The sequence below is a fragment of the Rhinoraja longicauda genome, chromosome 17 (assembly GCF_053455715.1).
Source record: "Rhinoraja longicauda isolate Sanriku21f chromosome 17, sRhiLon1.1, whole genome shotgun sequence".
Taxonomy (NCBI): Eukaryota; Metazoa; Chordata; class Chondrichthyes; order Rajiformes; family Arhynchobatidae; genus Rhinoraja; species Rhinoraja longicauda.
Window position 1 is genome coordinate 45623263 of NC_135969.1, and position 18060 is coordinate 45641322.

At 50.4% G+C, this 18060-nt stretch overlaps 1 protein-coding gene across 1 annotated transcript in view; it reads right to left on the reverse strand.

The window, feature by feature from the left end:
• Nucleotides 1-18060, reverse strand: part of cacna2d3a (calcium channel, voltage-dependent, alpha 2/delta subunit 3a) — a 337954-nt gene that overhangs the window by 156525 nt on the left and 163369 nt on the right. The window contains exons 12-15 of the mRNA XM_078414636.1: nt 13622-13755; nt 6914-6985; nt 6254-6334; nt 4091-4165 (exon numbers count right to left, since the gene is read on the reverse strand). Of these exons, the coding sequence (XP_078270762.1) occupies nt 4091-4165; nt 6254-6334; nt 6914-6985; nt 13622-13755 (362 nt within the window). The remainder of the gene's footprint in view (nt 1-4090; nt 4166-6253; nt 6335-6913; nt 6986-13621; nt 13756-18060) is intronic.

Genomic DNA, 18060 nt, shown 5'->3' on the forward strand with positions numbered 1-18060 from the left:
TAATGTCAGATTCCTTCTCATAGTTTACAACCATCTCACGTCCCACAAATGCCTAGATTGAAAAGCCATAGATTTCAACTTGAGTAAGGAAAGGAATTTTGAGATTATCCCGATTCAATCTGACCGACTTTGTTTGGGGTTTAGGCAGCTGGCAAGTTTTGTGGAGGAACAGCACCTCATATTTCGCTTGGGCAGTTTACATTCCAGTGGTATGGATATTGATTTCTCTCACTTCAGGTAGCCCCGGCATTCCCTCTCTCTCCATCCCTCCCCCACCCAAGTCCCACCAGCTTCTCGTTTGCACCCAACAAACAGCTTACAGTGAGTGGCCTGTTTCCTTTATCATCGTAGATAGACACAAAAAGCTGGAGTAACTCAGCGGGACAGGCAGCATCTCTGGAGTGAAGGAATGGGTGACGTTTCAGGTCGAGACCCTTCTAAAACTATCTTTATCATCGTTACTTGCTTGCAGATCTTTCATTCATTGTTCTGTATCTCTCCACATCACTGTCTATATCTCTCATTTCCCTTGTCCCCAACCAGTCTGAAGAAGGGTCTCGACCCGAAACGTCACCCATTTCCTCTCTCTAGAGATGCTGCCTGACCCGCTGAGTTACTCCAGCATTTTGTGTCTATCTATGGTTTAAACCATCACCTGCAGTTCTTTCCTACACACAGGATCAGTATTTACTTTAGTTTAGTTTAGTTTGGAGAAACAGGCCCTTCGGCCCACCGAGTCCACACTGACTAGCGATCCCCGCACACTAGCACTATCCTGCACACACTAGGGACAATTTATATTTATACCAATTAGCCTACAAATTTGTACGTCTTTGGAATGTGGGAGGAAACCAGGGATCCGGGAGAAAACCCGTGCAGGTCACGGGGAGAACGTACAAACTCCATACAGACAGCACACGTAGTGGGGATGGAACCCGGGTCTCTGGCGCTGTGAGGCAGCAACTCTACCGCTGTGCCACCGTGCTGCCCCACAGGTCCACAGGTCAGGATGTGATAAGTTCACATGGACATTCATGTTCTTAATGGGGGGCTATAGTTTATCTCAACACAAATTACCAGAGGACATGACTAGAGCTAAGACCACTGGAGATGAAGGAAGGAAGTGGGTGGACATTGCAGAGAGCACGTACATCAACACACATGCTCTGGTGTACAGACTGGACTCGAGATTCCAGCACCGCTCAATCACTGGCATCATGGCCATCTGACTGTGAAATTGAACGTTCTTCCACAACTGATTTATAATCCCAACCTTCATCAATAAAAACATACAAATCTGTGTTTTCAACAGGACAAGCAGCTTGATCGGCGATGGTTTATGATTTACGATAACTCGATGGTAGATCCCCTGAAAGCTGACTCTCAATCATGTTGAGTGGACAGACTCATGATGTGACGTGCTAGTGAATCATTAAATGGAAGAGTCATTGTGGAGGCTTGCTGTACCTTAAATAATCAGCATTGGCAACATGTAAGGTCACGGTCCCAATTACAACGGTACTGAGGGCTTTGTTGAATAACGTGATCCTTGTTCCTCCTTATGGCAAAGACACTAAGTACAATATAAATATTAAAAAAGACACAACATGCTGGAGTAACTCAGCGGGTCAGGCAGCATCTGTGGAGAACATGGATAGGTGACGTTTCACAGAGTGCTGGAGTAACTCAGTGGGTCAGGCAGCATCTCTGGAGAACATGGATAGGCATTTGGAGTTCTACTTAGCTTAGTTGAGTTTAATTTAGTTTAGCTCAGAGATACAGCATGGAAACAGGCCCTTCTGCCCACCGAGTCCATGCCGACCAGCAATCCCCATCCACAAGCACTATCCTGCACACACTAGGGACAGTTTACAATTTTTTTTGCAGAAGCCAATTAACCTACAAGCCTGTACGTCTTTGGAGTGTGGGAGGATTCCAGATCACCCGGAGGTAACCCACGCAGGTCACGGGGAGAACGTACAAACTCCGTACAGACAGGCCTGTAGTCAGGATGGAACCCGGGGTCTCTGGCACTGTAAGGCTGCACCACCGTGCCACAGTACATGGGTGTTTGTCAGCTGTTCTGACTATTAAGAAAGTTCTCAAAGAGTGAGAACTTTTTCAATAAGGTATAAATGAGTTTTTATGGTGCATTGAGCCATTTTTTTAAATGAATATGCAATACCAACGTCACAAATGCTGAATGTAATTGTCTCACGATATTTTATCAATTAAGAAATGTATTGATTTGTTGTAAAGTTAATTTACATAGAACAGTCTAACACAAAAAAAGGCTGTCTTCACTTAGTATAGTTTAGAGACAGTGCGGAAACAGGCCCTTCAGCCCACCGAGTCCACACCGACCAGAGATCCCCACACACCAACACTATCCTACATACACTAGGGACAAATTATACTTGTACCAAGTATACAAACACAAGCCAATTACCATGCAAACCTGCACGTCTTTGGAGAGTGGGTGGAAAGTAAAGATCTCGGAGAAAACCCACGCAGGTCACGGGGAGAACGTACAAACTCCGTACAGACAGCACCCGTGGTCGGGATGGAACCCGGGTCTCTGGCGCTGCAAGCGCTGTAAGGCAGCAACTCTACCGCTGTGCCACCGTGCCGCCCATTAAGCAGTTGCTTAATCTTTAACTGGTGATCCCAGCCCAGGTGTGTAAAATATCCACAACCTCACACAGTAAAGTCACCGACAGAGAAGGACAACAAGGGGAATGAGCACTGGAAGGTGGAAAATCCCAAACTGCAATAATGATAATGGGCATTCACCTTCAGTGAAATGTTTGATCCTTCTGCCCTTCGAGGCCCTGGTGAAAAGAGGCGATCAATGTAGATCAAGGCACATAATTGACCAACATGTCAATCTCCACAAACGCACACAGTACAAACAAGGGCAGAGCAATCACACTGGTGGAAACGGCAACATCTACATCCACCAGTGTTCAGGACACGGGTGCACCTGATTGTAAAGTGAAGCAGTGGGAAGGACAGGTGAACCTTCCTGCAGGAAGGTGATGCTCTACCAATTGGTGGAAGCAGATTATTGCACACTACTTATTGTTCAGTAGTCTAAGAATAAAGGGGAGGCCATTTAGGACTGAGGTGAGAAAAAACTTTTCCACCCAGAGAGTTGTGAATCTGTGGAACTCTCTGCCACAGAGGGCAGTGGAGGCCTAATTACTCGATGAATTTAAAAGAGAGTTAGATAGAGCTCTCGGGAATCAAGGGATATGGGGAGAAGGCAGGCATGGGTTACTGATTGTGGATGATCAGCCATGATCACAATGAATGGCGGTGCTGGCTCGAAGGGCCAAATGGCCTCCTCCTACACCCATTGTCTATGTTTCTATGTTAATTAACAGAGACATTTGGAGACATAGTCGTAAACTATTTAAATCAATGCAGCATAGATCACCCAACAAAGACCCGTACAGCCCAGGAACGGGCCCTTCAGCCCACAACCTCTGTGCTGAACATGATGCCAAGTTCAGGACCTATCTGCCCGCACATGATCCAATCCCTCTATTCTCTCCAAGTGCCTATCCAAAGGCCTCATACACCACTACTGTATCTGCCTTCACCACCACCCCTGGCAGCGTGTTCCAGGCACCTACCACCCTCTGTACACAAAAACATTCCCCACACATCTCCTTTAAACTTTGCCTCTCTCACCTTAAAGCTGACACCCTGACACCCGTATTAATCAAGAATCCATCTATCTCTGTCTTAAATATATCCACTGACTTGGCCTCCACAGCCTTCTGTGGCAACGAATCCCACAGATTCACCACCCTCTGACTAAAGAAATTCCTCCTCAGCTCCTTCCTAAAGGAACGTCCTTTAATTCTGAGGCTGTGCCCTCTGGTCCTAGACTCTCCCACTAGTGGGAACATCCTCTCCACATCCACTCTATCCAGGCCGCTCACTATTCTGTACGTTTCAATGAGGTCCCCCCTTATCCTTCTAAACTCCAGCGAGTACAGGCCCAGTGCCCACAGCGGCTCAAGCTCTTGAACATTACAAACAGCAACTGCACGACACATATAAGGACATGAGGGTGACTTACTGGTGGCCTGAGGTCGGGGTGTGTCAGGACGTAGCCGTTGTTTGTTATAGCGAAGGCGTACCCGTGAATACCTAGCTGTCGTTAAACACAAACACACAACAAGTTGCAATCAGACCTCACCACAGAGACCACATTATCACGCTGCAGTCACAGTCACATAATGGTGGCATTCAACGTCAAACCCCAACAGTTTTACCAAAACACAGGTTTCAAGATCAATTTATCATCATGTGTACCAACTAAGGTACATTGAAATTTGAGTTACCATGCAGCCATACTAAGTAAAAAGCAACAAGACACACAGCCACGTAAAATACAATGTAACATAAACATCCAGAAGGTTCTTGCAGAAGTTACTGCATATCTGCATTCAAGAGAGAGCTAGATAGAGCTCTTAGGGATAGCGGAGTCAGGGGGTATGGGGAGAAGGCAGGAACAGGGTACTGATTGAGAATGATCAGCCATGATCACATTGAATGGCGGTGCTGGCTCGAAGGGCTGAATGGCCTCCTCCTGCACCTATTGTCTACTGTCTACTGTCTTACAAATGCGTGAGTAAATTGGCTGGGTAAATGTGAACATTGTCCCTGTGTGTAGGATAGTGTTAATGTTCGGGGATCGCTGGTCCAAGCTGGATCTCCCAACTAAACGACACTAAATAAAGCAGATGCAGTACTTCCATGTGCAGCGACTATTTCACGATTAAAAAAGGACATTTATAAAATGTGCCATCAACACAAAAAACTCAACTGACTGAGAGCAGTTGAATGGTGTTAATGACTGGTCTGTACAAAGCTCCCACATGCATGAGGGGAACCACTGTTGGAGCTGGGGAACACCTCACCAACCCTGGCTCCATCAGTGCTGCTTCACCACCAGTGCATTGCAAGTCTAAGACAGACACAAACAGCTGCAGTAACTCAGCGGGACAGGCAGCGTCTCTGGAGAGAAGGAATGCGTGACCTTTCAGACTCTGAAGAAGGGTCTCGACTCGAAACATCGCCCATTCCTTCTCTCCAGAGATGCTGCCTGACCCGCTGAGTTACTCCAGCTCTTTGTGTCTATCTTCAGTTTAAACCAGCATCTGCAGTTCCTTCCCACACATTGAAAGTCTATTTCCACCTTCCCATCCACCTGTTCCCTTCCTCCAGCTACACGTCACACCTCTTCCCTCCTGATCTCACACCTTCCTGTCTTCTCCTCTCTGACCTGGACTATCGATAAATCGAACCTTCAGCCAGCGGTGACCTCGGTTGGTGTCTGTGTGGAGTTGATACGTTCTCCCTGTGACCGAGTGGGTTTCTCCTGGATGCACTGGGTTCCTCCATTCAAGGATGTGTGGGTTAGTAGATTAATGAGAGAGTTTAGTGGGAGAGTCTAGGACCAGAGGGCACAGCCTCAGAATAAAAGGTCGACCTTTAGGAAGGAGATGAGGAGGAATTTCTTTAGTCAGAGGGTGGTGAATCTGTGGAATTGATTGCCACAGAGGGCTGTGGAAGTCAAGACATTGGGTATTTTCTAAAGTGGAGATTGATAGGTTCTTGATTAGTAAGGGCGTCAAATGTCACTGGGAGAAGGCAGGAGAATGGGAAAAATAGATCAGCCATGATTGTATGGCGGAGTAGACTTGATGGGCCGAATGGCCTAATTCTGCTCCTATGTCTTCTAGTCTTAAACATGCTTCCACCACCCCTCACCTGTACCCACCTATCACTGGCCAGGCTCTGTCCTGGCATCCTCTCGCCCAACATTAGAGGACGACAAATGAAATTGGTGGGGTGGTGGGGGGATTGATCTGGAACTGCCATGAGGGCTCTCCCACCCATCCACATGGACATCAGAGAGTCCAAGGACATGTCCTCTGTCGATGTTACACCCTACGTGAAGGCTGGTGGATTACTGTAGGAAACCTTCGCGTCAACAACCATGCTTAGGTAGATTTACCTTATAGACACAGTTGCTGGGGTAACTCAGCGGGACAGGCAGCATCTCTGGAGAGAAGGAATGGGTGACATTTTGGGTCGAGACTCTTCTTCAGACTCGAAATGTCACCCATGCCTTCTCTCCAGAGATGCTGCCTGACCCGCTGAGTTACTCCAGCATTTTGTGTCTATCTTCGGTGTAAACCGGCATCTGCAGTTCCTTCCCTACACATAGACTTACCTTATACTTTGGAATGACCTTCACCAGCTCCTTGACCGGGACATCCGTGCCCACTACACCCAGCAGAATGCCCTGCGCCCGCTGTCAGGACAGAAACATCAACATGAGTATTCCCCAGGAGATGAATCCCGCTTTCTGACCGTCACCAATGACTGGACACATGGCGATCCAAAGGACCTGCTCTTGGGTTGCACTGTCCCATGTTCCAGTCATAGGGTTAAAATGAGGGGGCAATGGAAGATTTAATGACAACCTGAGGGGGGTGGGTGTGTGGAACGAGCTGCCGGAGGAGGTAGTTGAGGCAGGTTCTATCACAACGTTTAAGTAACATTTGGACGTACATGGATAGACAGGTATAGAGGGATATGGGGCAAACGCAGGCAGGTGGGACTAGTGAAGATGAGGCATGTTGGTCAGCATGGGGAAGTCGGGCCGAAGGGCCTGTTTACATGCCGTATCATTCTATGGCTCTAGTGTGCCAACTAAGTAGGCAAGAATAAGATGGGCCGAATGCCCTGTTTTTGTGCTGTGCATCTCGACGAATCTAATACTTAAAAATTAAAAGCTGCATTTTAGACTTTGTTCATAAAGGTTTTTGCACGTGCTGCCATTTGCAAATTTGGTCAATATGTGGGTTTCACGAACACGTGGCATACTCACGGTCTCACTTTTCATGCTAAAGACAGGCATGGCGATCGTGGTCGTCAGAACCCGATCGGTACCGGAGGGCAGCTGTGGAAGGCAGAGGGCAATGAGCACAAACAACGGCCGCACTAGGACCACGAGCACCACCTTGCCCGTTACACAGACCGGGCACAGACCGGGTACAGACCGGGTACAGACCGGGTACAGACCGGGCACAGACCGGGCACAGACCACACACAGACCACGCACAGACCACGCACAGACCACGCACAGACCGGGCACAGACCACGCACAAACCACACACAGACCGGGCACAGACCGGGCACAGACCGGGCACAGACTGGGCACAGACCGGGCACAGACCACACACAGACCACGCACAGACCACGCACAGACCACGCACAGACCACGCACAGACCGGGCACAGACCACACACAGACCACGCACAGACCACGCACAGACCGGGCACAGACCACGCACAAACCACACACAGACCGGGCACAGACTGGGCACAGACTGGGCACAGACCGGGCACAGACCGGGCACAGACCACGCACAGACCAGGCACTTTGACAAAGCGCCGGTCAGCAGGATCTTTTTGTTTTTTCACCAATGAAGAGAGATCATTAAAATTCCCATGTGCAGTAAAACCTAGCTTCTAGTTCAAAACACAAAGTGCTGGAGCAACTCACTGGGTCAGGCAGCATCTGCGGAGGGGAATGGGACAATGACAGTTTAGGTTTGGGCCCTTCCTCAAACTGAAGAACCCCATCTCCACTGGACCAGATGTGTAGCAACCCATCTCCACTGGACCAGATGTGTAGCAGCCCATTTCCACTGGACCAGATGTGTAGAGGCCCATCTCCACTGGACCAGATGTGGGGAACCTCATTAGCACTGGACAGATGTGTGGAAGCTAATCACCACTGGACCAGATGTGGGGAACCCCATATCCACTGGACCAGATGTGTAGCAGCCCCTCTCCACTGGACCAGATGTGGGGAACCCCATCACCACTGGACCAGATGTGTAGCAGTCCCTCTCCACTGGACCAGATGTGGGGAACCCCATCTCCACTGGACCAGATGTGGGGAACCCCATCTCTACTGGACAGATGTGTAGCAGCCCCTCTCCACTGGACCAGATGTGGGGAACCCCATCTCCACTGGACCAGATGTGTAGCAGCCCCTCTCCACTGGACCAGATGTGGGGAACCCCATCTCCACTGGACCAGATGTGTTGCAGCCCATCTCCACTGGACCAGATGTGGGGAACCTCATCTCCACTGGTCCAGATGTGCCAGGCTGATGTACCTGGGACTGCTGCTCGCTGAGGGTGATAACCATCTCAGGCACTGAAATCCTCTGGGTTTGCGTTGATGATTTATGGAGATGGTGCCCGGGCCAGGCGACCCTCTGCATGCTGGTCCCAGAGGTGGATCTGCAATCACTCTGTACAGTTGCTCCACTCTTAAACCTCTACTCCAACAGCAGCAACACTCCCCCTACTCCTGTATCTGTACACTGCGCACGGTCGATTGTAATCATCTCTAGTCTTGCCACTGACTGGACACTGACGGCTGCTGAGGGAACCAAGGGGCATGGGGAGAAAGCAGGAATTAAAGTGTTTCACTGTACCTCAGTACACGGGACAATAAACTAAACCAAACTAAACTGGTCTGAAACAGATGCACACAGCTTGGAGCAGAAGGAAGGGATTGGACCCAATCTGCACGTAGATCGAGGACAGGTGCAGCAACTGGGAGAGTGGTCAGAGGTGACGATGAGGCACAGAAGCCCCCCACCATCACGGGTCGCCGGTCTCACCCACTGAGGGTCCGTACTCTGCCAGAGCCCACCCTGATCTCACCATGGTGCCAGCTCCATGTCCAGGTCACAGGTTCACCAAGGCTCAGTCTCTGCCACAGGAGGCAGTGGAGGCCAATTCACTGGATGTTGTCAAGAGAGAGTTAGATTTAGCCCTTAGGGTTAACGGAATCAGGGGATATGGGGAGAAAGCAGGAAGTGGGTTCTGATTTTAGATGCTCAGCCATGATCATATTGAATGGCGGTGCTGGCTCGAAGGGCCGAATGGCCTCCTCCTGCACCTATTTTCTACGTTTCTATAGCACGCAACAATAAAGCTTTTCACTGTACCTCGGTACACGTGACCATATACTAAACTAATACGTGACAGCATAAAGCCAGTTCAGACTCGGCAGCATGGGGCAGGGCAGTGGGGCAGGGCAGGGGGGCAGGGCAGGGGGGCAGGGCAGGGGGGCGGGGCAGGGGGGCAGGGTAGTGTGGCAGGGGGGCAGGGCAGGACAGGGGGGCAGGGTAGTGGGGCAGGGGGGCAGGGGGGCAGGGTAGGGGGGCAGGGCAGGGGGGCAGGGTAGGGGGGCAGGGCAGGGGGGCAGGGCAGGGGGGCAGGGCAGGGGGGGCAGGGCAGGGGGGCAGGGTAGTGGGGCAGGGGGGCAGGGCAGGGGGGCAGGGGGCAGGGCAGGGGGGCAGGGGGGCAGGGCAGGGGGCAGGGGGACAGGGCAGTGGGGCAGGGCAGGGGGCAGGGCAGGGGGCAGGGCAGGGGGGCAGGGGGGCAGGGCAGTGGGGCAGGGCAGGGGGGCAGGGCAGTGGGGCAGGGCAGGGGGGCAGGGCAGTGGGGCAGGGCAGTGGGGCAGGGGGGCAGGGCAGGGGGGCAGGGCAGGGGGGCAGAGCAGGGGGGCAGGGCAGGGGGGCAGGGCAGTGGGGCAGGGCAGGGGGGCAGGGCAGGGCAGGGGGGCAGGGCAGGGGGGCAGGGCAGGGGGGCAGGGCAGTGGGGCAGGGCAGGGGGGCAGGGCAGTGGGGCAGGGCAGTGGGGCAGGGGGGCAGGGCAGGGGGGCAGGGCAGGGGGGCAGAGCAGGGGGGCAGGGCAGTGGGGGAAGAGTAACCGAGGAAAGCAAGTGACTCCTGGCCTGTCCCATCTCTAGGGGGCAGGGCTGCTGTCAACAGCACCACACAGTGACAACTGCCTCACAAAGAAGGCGCTCTAGAATTAAAATCCACTTCCGTGGTCAGTTGTGCTGGTGGGAAGCACTCCATCAACGCTGTTCATTACATCTGAACACAAACGCCTGTGTACTATACTGCACGCCACCGTCTGACGGCCACGGAAATCCTAGCGCCACAATTGCCCTCTAATTGGCCTTTATCCCGACAATTCCACAATGCGAGCTTTTTAGAAGAGGTTTACAATTCAAGAAAGGAATGTTCCTGGGAAGTTTACAATGTCAGGGATGCCAAGGGAAGATTCCCTATGAATGTTACAGCTCGGACACGGGATGGAGTTGCCTCGGGAAAGCAGTACTCTCTGACACTTTGGAGATAGTTATCAAGCTGCAAAAAGAAACTGTGCTGGAAGTGAATTCAAACCACGTGAACCTTTAAAACCCAGTAAAGAAATGGACCAAGCAGGTTTGTTGCAAGCAAGCCAATGAATAGACACAGAGTGCTGGAGTAACTCAGCGGGTCAGGCAGCATCTGTGGAGAACATACAATACAATGGATAGGGGACTTGAGTCTGAAGAAGAACTTGAGTCAGGAATTTCTTTAGTCAGAGGGCGGTGAATCTGTGTAATTCTTTGCCACAAAGGGCTGTGGAGGCCAAGTCAGTGGATATATTTAAGGCAGAGATAGATAGATTCTTGATTAGTACGGGTGTCAGAGGTTATGGGGAGAAGGCAGGAGAATGGGGTTAGGAGGGAGAGCAGACGATGGCCTAATTCTGTTTCTATCACATGATCTTACGAGTCTAAGGAAGGGTCCGGACCTGAAACCTCCTCTACCCGTTTTCCGGAGATGCTGCCTGACCTGCTGAGTTACTCCAGCATTGTATGTCTTTTTTTGATAAACCAGCACCTGCAGTTCCTTGTTTCTACATTGATACTTTGGAGGTGTTTGGGTCAAATTGTGTCGGCAGGATAAATGTTTTCCACATTTATAACACACCCAATTAATCAGTTTCACCCTGATCCAAAATGCCGTAGAAGCTAACAGTAAGTTTGTCTTTAGCTTTCTTCAGCTTCTGCAAGATCCACCATTCTCATGTTTCTATGTCCCGAGTGACACTCAATATACTTTTCATCGTGTAGATGAGATAAAGTTTGTGAATTAAGTGTCAAGTAGCAGAGAAGGGGTAGGAATAAATAAGTGTATACTTCCTCCTACGCCTTTTTGAACATGTAAGATTTAATTTGTGTTATTTATGAGAATTTATTCATTGAGTTGTGTGTAGGTTTATATCGTTCATTTCATTTTATTGTTACTTTGTTTTGTTTTTATCTTTTTTCGTTTTACATGTTCAAAGTAAGATATAAACAAACAGACAAATCTTGGATATTCTGATACGTTTCGTGGGTTATTCTGCAGCAACTTACTCTAAGCACAGGATAACTAACGTTCAATCAGCTTTGGCACATTGAAGTAAATGTTTTCACAAACTTTCCCATCTCCAAGCTTCAGACCTACTGCTGCAAGTCCACACCTGCCCAACAAGGTTGACCAAACTAACTGGTTACCATGTGACAATTAAATGGTATTGACTGGGTGGTGGTACTGGTGAGAACAAAGCATCACCTGTTTAGCCAAGTGTACCTGTTTAACAATTAATGGCACTTTCTTGTCCACTTAACAAGACATAATCTTTTAATGGACCTCTGATCCTGCAGATATTCACAGCCGCTCCAGAAAGTTACTGCATCCTTATTTATTGAGAACTCATAAAGTGCCTTGATGATAGGTCTATACATCTGTTTGAAATGCTATTCCCTGGAACTGTTTTACTTTTAAATAAGTAAATCTATAAAACACTGTAGAAAATGAAACAGCTTCCAGTTGAGACTTTAAACAAGTGTCTTCTAAAAACAAGAATTCTCAGGGCATCTGGTAGAGCAGTTGCCTCACAGTGCCGGAGACCTGGGTTCCAGCCTGACCTCGGGTGGAGGTCAGGGCATCTGGTAGAGCAGTTGCCTCACAGTGCTGGAGACCTGGGTTCCAGCCTGACCTAGGGTGGAGGTCAGGGCATCTGGTAGAGCAGTTGCCTCACAGTGCCGGAGACCTGGGTTCCATCTGACCTCGGCTGCTGTCTGTGTGGAGTTTGTAAGTGACAGGAGTAGAGTTAGGCCATTTGGCCCATCAAGTCTACTCCACCATTCAATCATGGCTGATCTATCTCTCCCTCCTAACCCCATTCTCCTGCCATCTCCCCGTAACCCCTGACACCCGTACTAATCAAGAACCTATCTATCTCTGCCACACAAATATCCACTTGGCCTCCACAGCCCTCTGTGGCAATAAATCCATAGATTCACCACTCTCTGACTAAGGACATTCCTCCTCATCTCCTTCCTAAAGGAACGTCCTTTTATTCTGAGGCTGTGCCCTCTGGTCCTAGACTCTCCCACTAAACTCTCCCATTAATCTACTAACCCACATGTCCTTGAATGGAGGAAATCAGTGCATCCAGAAACCCACTCGGTCACAGGGAGAACGTATTAGCTCCACACAGACACCACCCGAAGTCAGGATCGAACCGGTATCAGGTGCTGTGGGGGAACTGCTCTACCAGCTGTGCCACCCTGAAACCATTGTGAAGTGAATCCCTCTGATTATTCAAACATTTCCACACATGCAGTAAACAGTCATATATAAACCGGAATAATTAAAAACACAACTTCAGTGATAAAATCAATGACATGGGAACATAGTTTGGAAAATGGACCATTTACTCAAAGAGAAGATAGACACAGAGTGCTGGAGTAACTCAGCGGGTCAGGCGGCATCTGTGGAGAAAGAGAATGGGTGACGTTTCAGGTCGGGACCCTTCTTCAGACTTTCAGAGGAAGTGAAAGTCTCTTCCTCATTCCCATCCCAATATTTAAGAAACAGTTAGACAGGTACATGGATAGGACAGGTGTGGAGGGATATGGACCAAGTGTAGGCAGGTGGGACTAGTGTAGCTGGGACATGTTGGCTGGTGTGGGCAAATTGGGCCGAAGGGCCTGTTTCCACACTGTATCACTCGGTGACTATGACACAATGACTCTAAAGCCATCACTACACTACAATCTCCATGTACACACACACACTGAACTTTTTTTCTCGTTTATTATGTTATTTACAGTGCACTAAGTTGATATATTGTGTTGTGCTGCTGCAAGTAGGGATGTCATTGTTCTATCTGGGACACACGACAATGAAACACTCCTAATTCTGTCTCTCCACAGATACTGCCTGACCCGCTGAGTTACTCCAGCATTATGTGAAACGTCACCTATCCATGTTCTCCACAGATGCTGCCTGACCCGCTGAGTTACTCCAGCACTATGTGAAACGTCACCTATCCATGTTCTCCACAGATGCTGCCTGACCCGCTGAGTTACTCCAGCACTATGTGAAACGTCACCTATCCATGTTCTCCACAGATGCTGCCTGACCCGCTGAGTTACTCCAGCACTTTGTGTGTATGTTTGGTGTAAATCAGCATCTGCAGTTCCTTCCTGCACCATTTACTCCAACGTTTCTTGGCGGGATAACTATAGGCTTGTGGAAGCAGGTGGCGTTCCTTTAACATGAGTTATCCCGTTGTTTAAAGGACAGCTTGCTTCGTTCCATACATTGGTTGGGGCAATATCTGGGAGTGGTTACAGCAGCTTGGTTGTTGGTGGTGTGGGGACGTGTGAAGGGAACTTACAGTGCTGTCCACGTAGGCTTCTGTCCACACGATGTCGTGCTCCTGGTCGATGACCTTGGGTCTGCTGAGAACGTGCAGGTACTCCATTATGTTCTCCTGCACATCGGCCAGCGTGGAGATCTGAGTGAAATATCCTAAAACAGTCAGAGTTCAGACAGAGTGAAAACCTTTCAACTGTCACCCCACTCACTGCTGAAGAACAAACACACGCACACACACACACACACACACTGACACACACACACACACACACACGCACGCACGCACGCACGCACGCACGCACGCACGCACGCACACACACACACACACACTGACACACACACACGCACGCACGCACGCACGCACACACACACACGTACACACACACACACAGACACACACGCACGCACGCACGCACGCACGCACACACACACACACGCACACACGCACACACTCACGCACGTACACACACACACACACACACGCACACACACACACACACACGCACACACACACGTACACACACACGTACACACACACACGTACACACACACACATAGAAACATAGAAACATAGGAAATAGGTGCAGGAGTAGGCCATTCGGCCCTTCGAGCCTGCACCGCCATTCAATATGATCATGGCTGATCATCCAACTCAGTATCCCGTACCTGCCTTCTCTCCATACCCTCTGATCCCTTTAGCCACAAGGGCCACATCTAACTCCCTCTTAAATATAGCCAATGAACTGGCCTCAACTACCTTCTGTGGCAGAGAATTCCACAGATTCACCACTCTCTGTGTGTAAAAAAACTTTCTCATCTCGGTCCTAAAAGACTTCCCCCTTATCCTTAAACTGTGACCCCTTGTTCTGGACTTCCCCAACATCGGGAACAATCTTCCTGCATCTAGCCTGTCCAACCCCTTAAGGGATTCCTGCAGAGCAGGAATAAACGCATCCAAACGCCAGCCAGCCTTTCCAGCACCTCCTGCTCTACAGCTGGTACTCTGACCAATCATTACAACAGCAGAGAGGAACATAAAAAAACATGGGAGATAAAATGGAAAATATCAGATGGAACAGCAGGCCGGCACGGTGGAGCAGCGGGTAGAGCTGCTGCCTCACAGCTCCAGAGACCCGGGTTCCATCCCGACTACGGGTGCTGTCTGTGCGGAGTTTGTACGTTCTCCCTGTGACCTGCGTGGGTTTTCTCCGGGTGCTCCGGTTTCCTCCCACACTCCAAAGACGTGCAGGTTTGTAGGTTAATTGGCTTGGTATAAATGTAAAATTGTCCTTTGTCTGTGTAAGATAGTGTTAGCGTGCAGGATCACAGGTCGGTACGGACTCAGTGGGCCGAAGGGCCTGTTCCCGTGCTGTATCTCTAAACCAGGTTTGCCAACTGTCCCGTATTAGCCGGGACATCCGGTATTTTGGGCTAAATTGGTTTGTCCCGCACGGGACCGCCCTTGTCCCGTATTAGGCCCGCGGGCCGCTGTAGGCCGGGACGGTGTAGGCTAACGGAGTGTGTTCGGGGAGCGCGACCGAGTGTGTTCGCCTAGCGGAGGTTGTGTAGCAACCCGCCTCCCGGCCCGGGCGGCCACCATTGGTGGAGCGGGAGCATGTGGCCGCTGGCTGGGTGAGGTCACGTGGGGCGCGGGGCGGTGACGTCATCTTGTCCCGTGTTTGGGAGTGAGATAGTTGGCAACTACTCCAAAACTAAACCAAACTAAACTAATAATCAATGACAAACATTGAGGAATGATGAAGGAAATGTACAGTCTGGGTTTACGATGGCAGGTAGACAATGCTGCCCAAAGTGTATCACCACAAGATGGCCACCCAGGGCAATGTAGACCAGGATCAGGGCAATGTAGACCAGGGTCAGGGCAATGTAGACCAGGGTTAGGGCAATGTAGACTAGGGTCAGGGCAATGTAGACCAGGGTCAGGGCAATGTAGACCAGGGTCAGGGCAATGTAGACCAGGGGTCAGGGCAATGTAGACCAGGGTCAGGGCAATGTAGACCAGGGGTCAGGGCAATGTAGACCAGGGGTCAGGGCAATGTAGACCAGGGTCAGGGCAATGTAGACCAGGGTCAGAGCAATGTAGACCAGGGTCAGGCCAATGTAGACTAGGGTCAGAGCAATGTAGACCAGGGTCAGGGCAATGTAGACCAGGGTCAGGGCAATGTAGACTAGGGTCAGGGCAATGTGGACCAGGGTCAGGGCAATGTAGACCAGGGTCAGGGCAATGTAGACCAGGGTCAGGGCAATGTAGACGAGGGTCAGGGCAATGTAGACCAGGGTCAGGGCAATGTAGACCAGGGTCAGGGCAATGTAGACCAGGGTCAGGGCAATGTAGACTAGGGTCAGGGCAATGTAGACCAGGGTCAGGGCAATGTAGACCAGGGTCAGGGCAATGTAGACCAGGGTCAGGGCAATGTAGACCAGGGTCAGGGCAATGTAGACTAGGGTCAGGGCAATGTAGACCAGGGTCAGGGCAATGTAGACCAGGGTCAGGGCAATGTAGACCAGGGTCAGGGCAATGTAGACCAGGGGTCAGGGCAATGTAGACCAGGGGTCAGGGCAATGTAGACCAGGGTCAGGGCAATGTAGACTAGGGTCAGGGCAATGTAGACCAGGGGTCAGGGCAATGTAGACCAGGGTCAGGGCAATGTAGACCAGGGTCAGGGCAATGTAGACCAGGGTCAGGGCAATGTAGACCAGGGTCAGGGCAATGTAGACCAGGGTCAGGGCAATGTAGACCAGGTTCAGAGCAATGTAGACTAGGGTCAAGGCAATGTAGACCAGGGTCAGGGCAATGTAGACTAGGGTCAGGGCAATGTAGACCAGGGTCAGGGCAATGTAGACCAGGGTCAGAGCAAGATCATCTCCGCTCAAAACCCCAAATGCATGAATACAAAATGACATCTGAAAACTTAAAATTACATCCCAACACCACTCTTTATCTGCAAAAGGGTGCAAAATGGTGCAGGATACAATGAAATCTGTGATTCGGTCAAGTGTAACATGGACAACGTCTGATGCATCACAGACGTGATCAAGTGTAACATGGACAACGTCTGATGCATCACAGCTAGATGCAATTTTAATGCATCCCAGTTAAATATTCAGAGTGGAATTTTTAGTTTAGTTTAGTTTAGAGATACAGTGCAGAAACAGGCCCTTTCGGCCCACCGGGTCCGCGCCGCCAGCGATCCCCGCACACGAACACTATCCTACACACACTAGGGACAATTCTTACATTTACCAAGCCAATTAACCTACAAACCTGTACGTCTTTGGAGTGTGGGAGGAAACCGAAGATCTCGGAGAAAACCCACGCAGGTCACGGGGAGAACGTACAAACTCCGTACAGACAGCACCCGTAGTCGGGATGGAACCCGGGTCTCCGGCGCTGCATTCGCTGTGAGGCAGCAACTCTACCGCTGCGCCACCGTGCTGCCCTTTTGGGCTGATAGATTGTGATGCCTTTATTTCTTATTCCTTTAGCTTAATAGTTGATGCATCAGGAGGGTTGTTCCGGGGATTTCCTGCATCAGTGACTGCCTCCTCCTCACTGCCATCACAGATCACCAATGGGACCTTCATAACAAGTCTCCACTTTAATAAGGAGTTGAGATCATGACCTAGTCTAGTTTAGAGGCACAGCGTGGACACAGGCCCCTCGGCCCACAGAATCCACGCCGACCAGCAATCCCCGCAAACTAGCTCAATCCTACAGTTAACATAGGGCCAATTAACCTACAAACCTGCACGTCTTTGAGGTGTGGGGGGAAACCGGAGCACCCGGAGAGAACCCACGCAGGTCACAGGGAGAAGGTACAAACTCCGTACAGACAGCGCCCATAGTCGGGACCGAACCCGAGTCTCTGGTGCTGTGCGGCAGCAACTAATAGAGCCATCGAGTGATACAGTGTGGAAACAGGCCCTTCACAGAGTGATACAGTGTGGAAACAGGCCCTTCAGCCCAACTAGCCCACACCGGCCAACATGTCCCAGCTACACTAGTCCCACCTGCCCACGTTTGGTCTATATCCCTCCAAACCTGTCCTATCCATGTACCTGTCTAACTGTTTTTTAAATGGTGGGATAGTCCCAGCCTCAACTACCTCCTCTGGCAGCTCGTTCCATACACCCACCACCCTCTGTGTGAAAACATTACCCCTCAGATTCCTATTAAATCTTTTCCCCCTCACCTTAAACCTATGTCCTCTGGTCCTCGATTCCCCTACTCTGGGCAAGAGACTCTGTGCATCAACCCAATCTATTCCTTTCATGATTTTATACACCTCTATAAGATCACCCCTCATCCTCCTGGAGGAGGAGCGCTCCAGCACTCTGTGAAACGTCACCTATCCATGTTCTCCACAGATGCTGCCTGACCCGCTGAGTTACTCCAGCGCTCTGTGAAACGTCACCTATCCATGTTCTCCACAGATG